Below are 12,568 nucleotides of genomic sequence, written 5' to 3' on the forward strand. Positions count from 1 at the left end.
CCGAATGTTATTTTCCGAATTCATGCTGCAAATAGGGCCATGAATCATCATCAGTGCTTTTTGATGTTTATATAGGGAAATATTGACAAAGTCGATATATATATATATAGAATATATTGTTATTCTATATATATATTATATTATATTCTATATATATATATAGATTATACGAAATTTTTTTTATTAGAATTAATTAATTTATGTGAAAGTGTGAATGAGTTTAAAAGAGCTTTGGAAAATTATTGGTTTAACTCATGGATATATACCCATATATATATATATATATATATATACATATACATAGATATATATATATATATGGTCTAACATTATATGGAAATATGAATGTATGAATTAATTATACATTTACATTCAATAATACATTTAATCTTTTCCCCTCTGGTTGATACTTCCAGGTTTTTTTTTGATGTTCTGAACTCTTTCTTCCTCATCATATATCCTGCTCACTTCAATCTCCTCTTTTTAATAACATAACCGATGTTCATATTTCTTGTTCTTTTCCTGTGAGAGCAGCGATGGTATATGGTGGTAAAACTTGGGTGTTGAGGAGAGAGGAGGAAAGTGTACTGCAGAGAGCTGAAAGAGTTATGGTGAAGATGAGGTGTGGGGTTAAAGTGAAGGATAGGAGTAGTACAGAGCTGATGTCAATGATGGGACTGAATGAGGACATTGTGACATTGATAAGGAGATCGAGATTGCGATGGTATGGACATGTGTTGAGAAGGGATGAAAGGGTCGGGATTAGGCGAGCGTTGGAATTCGAGGTTGAAGGAGTGGTAGGAAGGGGTCGTCCGTGATTGGGATGGAGAGAGCAGGTGGAGAAGGACTGGGTGAAAGCGGGTTGCGTGATACTGAGGCGAATGACAGATGTGGATGGCGTCGAGGGGTATTTCGGTTTCATCATAGGCAGCCAAACGGCAACCCCCGATCTCGGGGAAAATGTCGTCTAAACGTGTGTTGTTGTTTGTTCTTTTCCTGATTCCCTTATTTGTGACATGATCCTTGTAGCCAATTCGCATCATTCTTCTGATCCACATGCTCTCGCAGGCATCTAACTTTTTTCCATGGTTCTCGTTAAAGCCCACGACTCAGCCCATAGCATTGTAGGTCTTTTAGTCTTATGTCCCCTGTCTTTAGAAAACTTTGGTATAGTCTCTAAAACGTAACGGCGTGAAGTAGTTTATCCCCGAGAAGCACTCATGAAAGCAGAACGCCACATAACAATTAAGTCTCTTTAAGTGCTACAAATGAAGACATTGATTTGAAATTTTATTGAAAACAATTTTATCTAAAAAAAATTAATTGTAAAGTTGTTTGAAGTCATTCCACTTTGGATAAACTCTTTTGTAAAGTTTCATTAAGACAACGTCATGAGATTTGACTTTATCAAAAAATTTGCATTTCATGTGTCCATGGGTCCCTTTTAATAAAAAAAATCATTATTTGAGATTTATTTAATAAACAAATATTGATATTAATTTTAATAAAAACAATAATGGTAATAATGAATAACAAAGACTCCGATACGTAAAGCATCACTATGCGTGAGTGCTGAGCTGTCTCTTTGATTGGAGCGCCCCCCAGATGCTGCGCCGCAGGAACCAGACTTGAAAGCAAAGAGATGCATGCTGATCTTCGCAGCATGTGTGCTCGTTGCATTTGTCAAGTGTCAAGGATAGTTGCACCAAAAAGAAATAATGCTACATGAATTTCAACGCTGGTCGTTTAATGCTGGCCAAGTGGTATAACGATGAACACCACACAAATGACAGCCATATGATAATATAATGAAACGAATGAAACTACCTAATGGCTCAACGATGTAGCCCAACGCTCCACGTTTTGTTTTAAGATTTACTGGTTTGTACCACAATATGTCCTCTAATGAATAAAAAATTATCAAAAATGTTAACAATATACGCAGAAAAGACAAAATTTAGAAAATTCAACTGAAAACTTGGGAAAATCAATGACAGAAAGAAGTGAAAAATGAAAAAGAATTGCAGAAGGAACCCCTGTTAAAGAACATGTATCTGACGACAGTTGATGATCTATTTATTTTAAATGGATGGCCACTCAGAATTATCCTCTTTACGATGATCCTGTCTGGGTTCACGGATAGCAACGTACCCGTTCCCACCAGCTTATTGTCGTCTGCAGTGAATAAAATCAGTAACAATAGCACCGCTTTTTAAATGTTAATAAAAACAAAAACAAACATTTCTGACTAAAAAGAATAACTTAAGAACGGATAACAAAATAGCTTTTTATTAAAGAGTCAATTTGAAACCAAACAAATCAACACTTCTTCACTTGAGAAAATTAACAAACTATAAAACAAAGAAGCTCATGATTGGATGAAAGATGAGAAGGAAAGGTACAAAAAGGAAAGGAACTGACCAGCATCCCCATCCTTGAACATGAGCACGTTGGCCGGGCTGATGATGATGGGTGCATACACGCTGGCCACCAACGTTGTGTCGGGGTAGAAAAATTTTTCAAACTAAAATAAGTGAATTATCATCTCGTTAATCATTAATTTTTATGAATAGCTCAAAAAATTACTTAAAATCAAGAATAAAATATTTTATGAAAATAATTTTGGAAAATGAGAAATTTTAGCACCAGTTTGGGTGTAAGCTAATCTGATCATGAATTATTTCAAAACATAACAATATTTTTTTTATATGACATTAACCTTACACGCAAATTACTTACCAACATTAAATATAACTAATGCCTGACTGAAACTATCGATGTAAAATCACGTTCAAGTTTAACATTCACCAATTCACACATTCACAAGCATCATAAAGAAAAAATGAACAAAAAGAGAAAATAAGAAAATATCGCAGCATCAGCATTCTCTCAAACATCCGACAAATGAATCATCGGCACGCATGGATGCAACCGACGAACAACAGAGGCAAGCTCCTACCTTGTGGTTAAATGCAGTTGTATGTTTTGAATAGATGGGCCTGCATTTGAACCTGTGGCATCCAACGTGAAGGACCATTGGATCTTTTGATCTGATTGGCTCCTTGTCCCCAGGACAACGACGAATTAAAAAGTGCAGAACAGAAAGTTTTTGTTCGAACGGCAGCAAGGCAAAAGTGACCACTGGGCGGCTTGAATTCACCAACTCTGCAAAGAATGAATATTAAAATATTCATCAGTAATTAAAAGCAATGGCGACAACATGCTAATTAACACGTCATATTAGAATAAAAATAATCATTGTGAACATTAAAAATGATCTCTTGGCCCTCTTTACAACACTCTGTAGAGCACCCATTAACGAGAAAATAAAAAAATTTGCTAGCTGGAGTTCAAGGAACAACACAACATCCATTGCTCTAGTTTTTGTTGATGAACCCGAAAGGGAATGTACATTGAATTGTTGTAAAATTGTTCTCATTCATGCATCATTCAAGTATATAGCAGGCCGATTGAACGAGACTGACCAAGAATACTGGAAGGCACCTCAGCAATGTGAATTGTAACGTATGCACCAGGCTTCACCTGCAATGATCAACATTAACATTTGAAAACATTCTTACTACTTATATAAATATCAATCAATCTTCGTTTCCAGAGACCGAATTCCCCCGAGGTAGGACGTATATAAATAGCACTTGAATAAATTTTAGTTCAATGAAACAACCAAAAAATTATTCGCTAAGGCTGGCCCACTGATAGAGGCAACACGTGCAACAAACGTATAAATAGCCACAATCACAAAAAAACCAGTGGAAGCTTTTTGTCGAACCGTTCTACCTTATTATAAATGACTGACAGCTAACATAGAAACAAATGCAAACAAACGACGCCATAATGTACCTAAGCCCATTCAGAAGAACCAAGAGATATTATTATAACACAGTGTCAACATTACAAACCTTTTTCTCTTCCTGTTCGTTGTCATCCTTTTTGAGGATCTCGTTGACCAGCATCTTCCTCACGGCCTTGAAGTTGTTTAACCGAGTGATTCTTGCATACTCGTTGGGAAGATTTTCACTGCGATCCCACTGCGAGTTGTTCATGCTCTCCAGGCCTATGTACCTGCACGTGGTGGTGGTGTTGGTGCGCCAGTCAGTCGGTCAGTTCAGCAAATGAGGAAAAAAACGTGAACAAATAAACAAATTAACTGTTGAGTTATAAATGCAAATGAATGAAAAAGCAAGTGAGCAACTAGACAAATAAGAAGAGTAGCAACATGAATGAGAATGACCAACTTTTGAAATCTGACTCTGGCTGGCTGGTCCTGTGGTGTGTCGATCTCATCTGGAAACATCCGCTCCATGCGTGCTTCCTTGTGCTTCTCCAGGCTGTGGAGGTTACGAGGGTGTAATGGTAATGGTGATTGTAACGATGGTGATGGTAAGGATAGTGGCGACGATGGTGGTGATGATGATAATGACGACGATTTTGATGATAACAATAACAGTGGTATTGGTAATGATAGATTGAGAGTGGCGATATGTATGGTCAGTAAAAAAACCGAACAAAATATTGCACGGCTTTAAAGAAACTCACAATAAAACTAAAAAGAAGTAATGAAGATGGTTATTTGAGCAGAGAGATGTGATTAAAAAAAATTATTATGATTCAAAAAATTAATTCCAGATGAAAGCAAACTTACAGTCGTTTTTCCTCATCTTCATCAAAATTGTTATCATAAGCATCCCCATCATCCTTCACTGACATCTTTCACAAAAAAATACGTCATAAATCAAAAAGAGAAGAATATGCAGAGATTACAAAATGAATAATTACAGTTTCCATTTCTTCCTCCTCCTCCTCATCTTCTTCACTGTTGTTGTCATCGCTGTCATCATACTGTCGAGTAAGGATAATAATTTGAGCAATTGGCCTAATTGAACAACCACAAAACAAAATAAAACCAGAAGGCACCTTCATACTAATTTCATCTCTCTGGCGAACGAGGTCGTTAAACTCCTTCCTCTCACCATCATCATCATCATCGTCGTCGTCGTCCTCATCACCATCACTGTCTTCTTCGTCTTCATTCGTTTGTTCAAACCACGAAGCTTGGTAATCTGAAAGTCCTTTCGGCACCATTAACTTTTTCACTTTTTTCTTTTGAAAATTCACTGTGCGCACGAAAATGAAAATATGATTTCAAAAATATTTAGGAAGACTTGCAGAGCATGTGCAATCTCAAAAACTTCCAAGATATGCACTCAACTGCACTTCATTTTTATTCTACCAAGACAAAAAATATACGACAATAATAACCAACGAACGACAGACAGCCACTAACGAACGACAGACAACAACCAACGAACGACAGACAGTCACCAACGAACGACAGACAGCCACCAACGAACGACAGACAACCACCAACGAACGACAGACAACCACCAACGAACGACAGCCACCAACGAACTAAAGAACAAACTTTCAGCTTCTTTTAGTTCCTCCTCTGTAGGAAATGTTTGTTCATTCTGCATTTCATCCGGTTCAATTTCACATTCCAAAGACTCCTGCTCCGCTGATTTTATATTTCATGTCGTTATTAAAGTTTCAACATTCTTGATGTAAGCAATAATATGTAACAACAGAGAATCAATCAAGCAGCAAAATGATTCAAATATTAAAAAAATTAAGTAATGAAAGTTGAAATAAACGGAAACCAACCTGGATCAGGTCTGTGAGTGGCCTTCAATGTGTCTCCATCTGCCAGCGTCTGTCATGAATATTTATTTGCCATACTCCACCATAGTTTATAAACTCCAAACACAACTCGTGACGTTCAAACAAAATTATTTTAGCTCAATGACATTTAATTAGCTAAGACGATGATGTCGTGTGGTTAATCTGATTCTTGGGCGTAGTTATAATATTAAATGCTGGCCGTTTCAATATAGTCCAAAAATTCAAAAATCATTATCTGCCTGGCATGAAAACATGCACATGCATATTATCTACCAGGCATGCAGTGCTTGTGTATTCAGTCTTTCTGGTTCAGAAAAGTTTAATCAAAACAAAGTAAGCAACTAAAAGCAGACAGCTCTGAAAAACGCAGATCTGTCTAGATAAGAAAGAATAATTCCCAACATCTGAACAATGGTCATGAAGTTTAAAGCAATTACTTAATCCTGAATATGCGAGATACCAAACAGCACTGTACATTTTTGTAGTCAGGGGTTTTAGTCAGTAAAGAATCAGATTAACCACACAACATCATCTCAACAAACACATAGATGGACACACACACACACACACACACACACACACACACACACACACACATGCCCACCACCAAACCACCTGCTTATTTTTATGGATAAGAGGATGAGGATCTAACAATTCTTCGATCATGGATATCTGGAAATTCCCAAAGCCAGGGAGGTGCAGTAGTTGGTTGGGTGAAAGGCGCGAACCTCTGACGTACCCAGATATTTGCAGTGTACCTTTCATCTACCGATCAACAAATAGCATACAAATGAGCTTTGAAAATAATTTTTTGTACTATCTCGTTATATAACATTATACCACCAAAAACGAACTATGCGCTATTTTCTGATTAAATTAATTTAGAACTACAAAATTATTATTAATGATAATTGAATAATAATTATTAAATAATTAATCATAATTAAATAATTAATCATATCTCACCATTATTCATAACAACCCCTTTAACAACAAGAACAACAATAGTAGTAGTAGTAATAGTTTAAATACCAATCGTCATTTACAGTCAGATCAAAACCATTTAAAAAAAATTATAAACTGACAAATGCCTCTATTTCACAGCAACCCACAAATGAAGCCACCACCAACATGACAACAGAACAATTGAGATGCACCAGCCAATTATTCGGCCTGGCCTTCCCATACTGCCAAAATCTAGGACTCAGGTTCGATCATTTTAAAACGGTGAATAGCGGAATATTTCAATTTTCGTTCTAACAATCATCTATTTTGCTGTTGATTTATTATTTTCATTAGCGTTAAATTTATTTGGGCCATTTTAACTGTTTAAGCATCCGAAACAGAACAAGAGGTTGAATATTATATCGACAAGAAATTGAATCATTGGATAGAAATGAATCGAACATCGTTTTCTCAATAGCTTGTTTTCATTCTAAAATAATTTTTTCGGAATTTAGTGATTTTGGTATCAAGCATTCTACCATTGTTATAATAATTATAACTATTAAAATAATATAATAGAGGCTAAGTAGTGGATCAACTATTTGGCCAGATTCCATCATTTGGTGCATCTCTGCTTAACAATAATCTCCTGCCCCATACCCTACCCATGCAGTACTCACCTCACTGTCAGGCTGGACGTAAGCAACGTGGGAGGCAAACACGTGGGCCCGCAAGTCTCTGTAGGACATTCTGTTCATCTTCTGAGATCCAATCTGTCAAGAGGCAAACAACGTACACAAAACAATTCAGACCGCATCAAATTATTATCTATCATCATCATCACCGCTGGACTAGGGAAACATAATTCCTTCTCTTTATTATTTTAAATAACACTAAATAAGATAATACGATAAGTCATGAAACTGTAACTCGTCCCATCATTCCATGCAAAAAGTATCAATAACTAGTATCTTAAGTTTTACAATTGATACATTTTCTTATAGCAGGAACATTTCTCAGAAATCATAAACATCACGAACACACACACACACACACGCACACTTTTTTACATTGGATTGGAAAAATAAATTAACATATTAGTCATCAGCCTGTATAATTTCATACTTGTAGCCATTCATTTGAAATTATAACAAAAATTATAACTAAAAATAATAATGGCAACAATAATATGTGACTATCATCATCATCAAAAAGAGTTAATTATCGCCTTATCGTCAAATCCCAAATATAAGGTCATTTTTATATCTGGAATTGCCCAATTCCTAATCAATAAGATGCCAATTCCTGAGATTGGATCTCAGAATGTACAGTTGGTACATCGTCAAAAAGAATAACTAGTAAAAACATTATCATTCAAAGTGCTGACGACTTCAACGTGATTATGATTGTGATTACTACTATGGTGAAATGGAGATCATCATTATATGTATGCACTCACGTGGTTCAGCATCATGATAGCATCCTGCGCAGTATCCAATGTGAGAAGTTTCTCGTCTGGAAACCTGTCGATGATGATCATGTGATAAGGAGTATGGATACAATTGAGGAGTGATGATCATGTGATAAGGAGTGTGGATACAATTGAGGAGTGATGATCATGTGATAAGAGATGGATACAATTGAGGAGTGATGATCATGTGATAAAGAGCGTGGATACAATTGAGGAGTGATGATCATGTGATAAGGAGTGTGGATGCAATTGAGGAGTGATGATCATGTGATAAGGAGTGTGGATACAATTGAGGAGTGATGATCATGTGATAAGGAGTGTGGATACAATTGAGGAGTGATGATAAGGAGAGTGAGATTATTTAATGTGATGAGATGATTTACTGTAAAAAATTATGTGGCTGGTCAGTTAGGAAAAATTTATTTGATGCTAAAAAAAAGTAGAGGTGCATCAGTATGTTACTCGAATGATACTATATCAATCATAATCTCTATAATATATCAGAAAAAAATCGAAGGATACTATATCAATATCATTACATCAAGGAGAGACATCATATTTACCACCGACGTGATTATTTTTATCATTAGACACAAATTTCTACTCATGATAGATAATATGATGAAAAACCAACCAATCAATCATTTTAATAAATAACCAACCAACTAACCAATCAATCAATCAGCCAGCTAATCATCCAATCAACAAACCAACCAACTGGTCAAATAACTAATCAACAAACCAACCAATTAGCCAGCTAACCAATCAACTAACCAACCAATCAGCCGGCTAACCAACCAATCAATCTACCAGCCAAACGACCTAGATGATAAAGATTTGATAATATCCTTCTTCTTATCTGCCTGCTTCTTTACCGGCAATTGTTTCAATCCCTACATAAATAAACAAAATCTTCTCTCTCATAATGATCAGTAAGATTTTAAAAACAAAAAAAATAGATATTTATTATCACTGAGGAACATGTTATGCATTTTATTTCAAAATTCTAAAGCTCACTCAGAAAATGTGCTGCACAAGTCAAGAAATAAAATACAATAAAATAATTATTTTTATAATCATTGCTATCAATCATTCTCATTCTCAATCATTCTTTATTAAATTTGTCCTTGGGAAAATAGTCTTAAAATTCAGTTAACTTGAAAAGCAAGAAAATGAAAGCATTGAAAATGAGCGAATGAATGAAGCAGGAATAAACGAACCGAGCAGCAGAGAGTCACACTGCAGAGTCCCTGGTTGAAGAGGCATGCCAATATCTTCTCGGCCGATGAATCCACAAACCTGCCACAACCATCCTCGCCACCGTCTTCTCCGTCGACCGCCATGTCGTCGTCAGCTGCACTGCCGCCGTTTTGTTGGCCGACAGGCACGAGCAGCATCAAGCAGTCAGACACTTTTGTGGCATCCATGTAGTCGATGAGGGAGGTGGGAAAGATGAACTCGTACCTCTGCTTGAACCTCTGACAACTGACAGTCATAAATATGTGCAGTACATGCATTAATAAGTCATTCCTTAACTGAGAGGTTATAAATGCAAACATTAACAATTCTTTCCTCAATATGATGACAGTTATCATGATGAAATTAAACAAAAGTCAATTAAAAACAATGACACCTAGTTACACTAAATGGTCATCATAATTAAAAATGCAAAGTAATTTCAAGTTTATTCCAAATTAAATTGTTAATAACGTTCATTTTTAAGCATAATGAGTAAACTACAATCCAAATTCCCAGTATATCCTGTCATTCAATTCTGAAATAGAGCAAAATCTAAAAATTGTTGAAACGGCAGCCAATGTACAAACCGAACATGACAACTCCTGTGAGAGGCGGTGACAAGAACGTCATCGCAACCTTCGAAGAGCCTCGCCAACACGTCTGCTTCATTGATGTGTGGCTTGCAGGTTGGAAGTACGGTCTATAGAGTTATTTATCAATAAAATGCAGGTTGCAAGTACAGTCTGTAGAGTTATTTATCAATAAAATGCAGGTTGGAAGTACGGTCTGTAGAGTTATTTATCAATAAAATGTAGTTTACTTCATACTTATTAGTTAGCAGTAACAAAATTATCTCAGTAATTTAGTCTACTTTGGTTGAAAACAGAGTTGAATATAATTAAAAATTACAAAGCTGTCAGCCAGCAATGACAAGATAACAAGATAGTGTGCTGGAATATGAAGAATGATCAAACCACAAGAAAGGGAGGCGTGTTGTGCGTGCCACGATTTCTTTTTTGCTCCAAAATTTCCTCACGCTTCTGATTTCTTAATTGTTTTAACTTTATAAATGAATAAATTAATAAATTAAAATAACATCTAATGACTAAATTACAAAAATGAAAAAAATTGAATTAATAATTCAAATTAATTAAACTTTATTTATATTATTCTCCAACTTGAATGAAAATTTTCAAAACAAATAAAAATTTTATTCTATGCTATGTTACGCTGCTCTGAAAATTAAACTTACATGCCACAAATGTTGTAACTTGGCATATTACACATAGGAAAGGCCTTCATTTTTTTAATAAAACCGATCATTTTAAAATTGTGAGAAGATTGTTTGTACTTTATTGTATGTCATTAGAAGAGAAGATTGATCAATCAATTGATTGATTGATTGATCATTAGAAGAGAAGAGCTTTATTCAATATTCGATGATTATTTTTATTAATTGTATTATTATACAACATATAATATATATACAATAAATATTACATAATTTCTAAATATGGGTTATATTTTACAATTTTGATGGAATTGATAATGAATAACAATAATGATGGATTCCATTCAAAATTCATGAAAACCAAAACAACGAACTTTGTTCCTCTTCTCGTGTTTATTCAGATGCCCTTTCTCTTTTTTAGTGATAGTTTTAACATTAGCTTTACCTTCAAAAAAAAAAAAATATAAAATTAGTTGACAACATGAAAACTGTTGGAGAATGAAGATGTAATTGGACTGAACATTAATTGATGATTGATTTGATTTGGAGGGCTGTGACAAGATTTTTATACTGTCTTGATCTTGCCTTGAGACTTCAAAATGTCAGTCTTGACTTTGTCTCGTTTTACGACAATGTCAGTCATGGCCATGATTTTTTACTGTCTTGATTTGTATTTACAACAGGATGCAGATAGGAAATTATTTTTTATACAAAACAAAGTTTTCAACCATTCATGGTAACTTCTATAAGCATATGTTAAACATGCATTCAAACACACATATATATATATACATAATAGAAACATCAAACATGCTAATATATTTTGAAATCAAATTTCTCATTCATAGTGATACTTCATGTTAATATCTGGTAATGTTTTTTGGTTAATAAAAACTTACATGTAAACAAATATATAATGTTCAATGTGTACATGTGTACTATATACAAATTTACACAAACATAGGTGGATATATATATATATCTATTATATATATTATATATATATAATTTAATATATATATTTTTATATATTTTTTTTATATTTTAATTATATATTTATATATATTTGTTTTAAATTAGGTGACAGAAATCCAGCTCAAACTGACTTCTTTAAAAATACTCAATAACATTTTTTTAAGTTTTAACCTCATGGTCACGTTTTTGTCACGAACTTCTTGTCTTTGTCATTGTCTTGAGACATGTTCTTTTAAAATATTAAAATTTTAATTTTAAAGTCTCATCTTGGTCTTGTATTGAGCTCTCAGTGGCTGTTTCGTCTTGTTTTTAAAAAAACACTGTCAAGTCACAGCCCTGTTGATTTGACATCTGATACTTTAAGATTAAGATTGAATTGAAATTGAAGAATGAGAACATTTGAGAGCCATAGACACACGTGAATATAATCAACGTTAAAATACATATATTAAGACATTTAAATATATTTTAACGAAATAATTTGTTCAAAGTACCTTTCGTCACTTCCGAGATGGAACCCTTGCTCCGATGTCGGCCAGTTTTGTGAGATTTGTTCGGATGTTTGAGAACACCGGGACGATGAGCGATATTAGAATCCATAATATCGAATTGAATTAGCGACAAAACAAATGACAACAGATTCGCCAACCAAAGAGCATAACAATAAATAGAGTATCAGGGTAATGAACGGAAAATGATGTAGAAATAAAAATTAAAAGCATTTCAATAATTTACAAATAAAAAAAGCAGATTTTAGAGGCAGCGCCATGGGAGTCTCTGGTCAGTCTCTGGCAATGGAACCGCTGAAACGGGGATTGAGAAGTTTCTAAAAACAGAAAAAGAAGCTTCTAAAGTTTGCGAGGGCTGGAATTGTAAAAACTTTTGTCGACCTTTTTATATTATACATAAAAATAGGATCAATCATATACATAGGACCACATATATAATTATAGTATTATACTTAATTAATTAATTAGAACCACAATTATATAGAATGAAATGATTAA

At 34.4% G+C, this 12,568-nt stretch overlaps 1 protein-coding gene across 1 annotated transcript; it reads right to left on the bottom strand.

The window, feature by feature from the left end:
* Window positions 1-1,280: 1,280 nt before the first annotated feature.
* HELRODRAFT_108226 (hypothetical protein) lies at window positions 1,281-12,171 on the bottom strand. The gene is made up of 21 exons (XM_009031018.1): window positions 12,056-12,171; window positions 10,961-11,031; window positions 10,330-10,416; window positions 9,947-10,055; window positions 9,337-9,605; window positions 8,939-9,009; window positions 8,105-8,168; window positions 7,286-7,418; window positions 6,313-6,458; window positions 5,683-5,731; window positions 5,444-5,536; window positions 4,926-5,135; window positions 4,664-4,721; window positions 4,257-4,349; window positions 3,921-4,083; window positions 3,486-3,543; window positions 2,960-3,165; window positions 2,422-2,524; window positions 2,035-2,175; window positions 1,828-1,902; window positions 1,281-1,441 (listed from the first exon to the last, which is right to left on the bottom strand). Exons 1-21 carry the CDS (start codon window positions 12,159-12,161, stop codon window positions 1,320-1,322), a joined length of 2,427 nt encoding a protein of 808 aa, XP_009029266.1. The 5' UTR covers window positions 12,162-12,171; the 3' UTR covers window positions 1,281-1,319.
* Window positions 12,172-12,568: the final 397 nt, after the last annotated feature.

Source organism: Helobdella robusta (genome assembly GCF_000326865.2).
Source record: "Helobdella robusta unplaced genomic scaffold HELROscaffold_7, whole genome shotgun sequence".
Classification (NCBI taxonomy): domain Eukaryota; kingdom Metazoa; phylum Annelida; class Clitellata; order Rhynchobdellida; family Glossiphoniidae; genus Helobdella; species Helobdella robusta.

Bases quoted from the DNA above. Each gene is read 5' to 3' on its own strand.
- HELRODRAFT_108226 (XM_009031018.1), bottom strand. From the start codon at position 12,161: ATGGATTCTAATATCGCTCATCGTCCCGGTGTTCTCAAACATCCGAAC. The intron at 9,010-9,336 runs GTTCGTTTATTC...TTATTTATGTAG, and splicing joins GTGTGACTCTCTGCTGCTCG to GGATTGAAACAATTGCCGGT. The intron at 5,732-6,312 runs GTTTGGTGGTGG...TATTCATGACAG, and splicing joins TCCATAAAAATAAGCAGGTG to ACGCTGGCAGATGGAGACAC.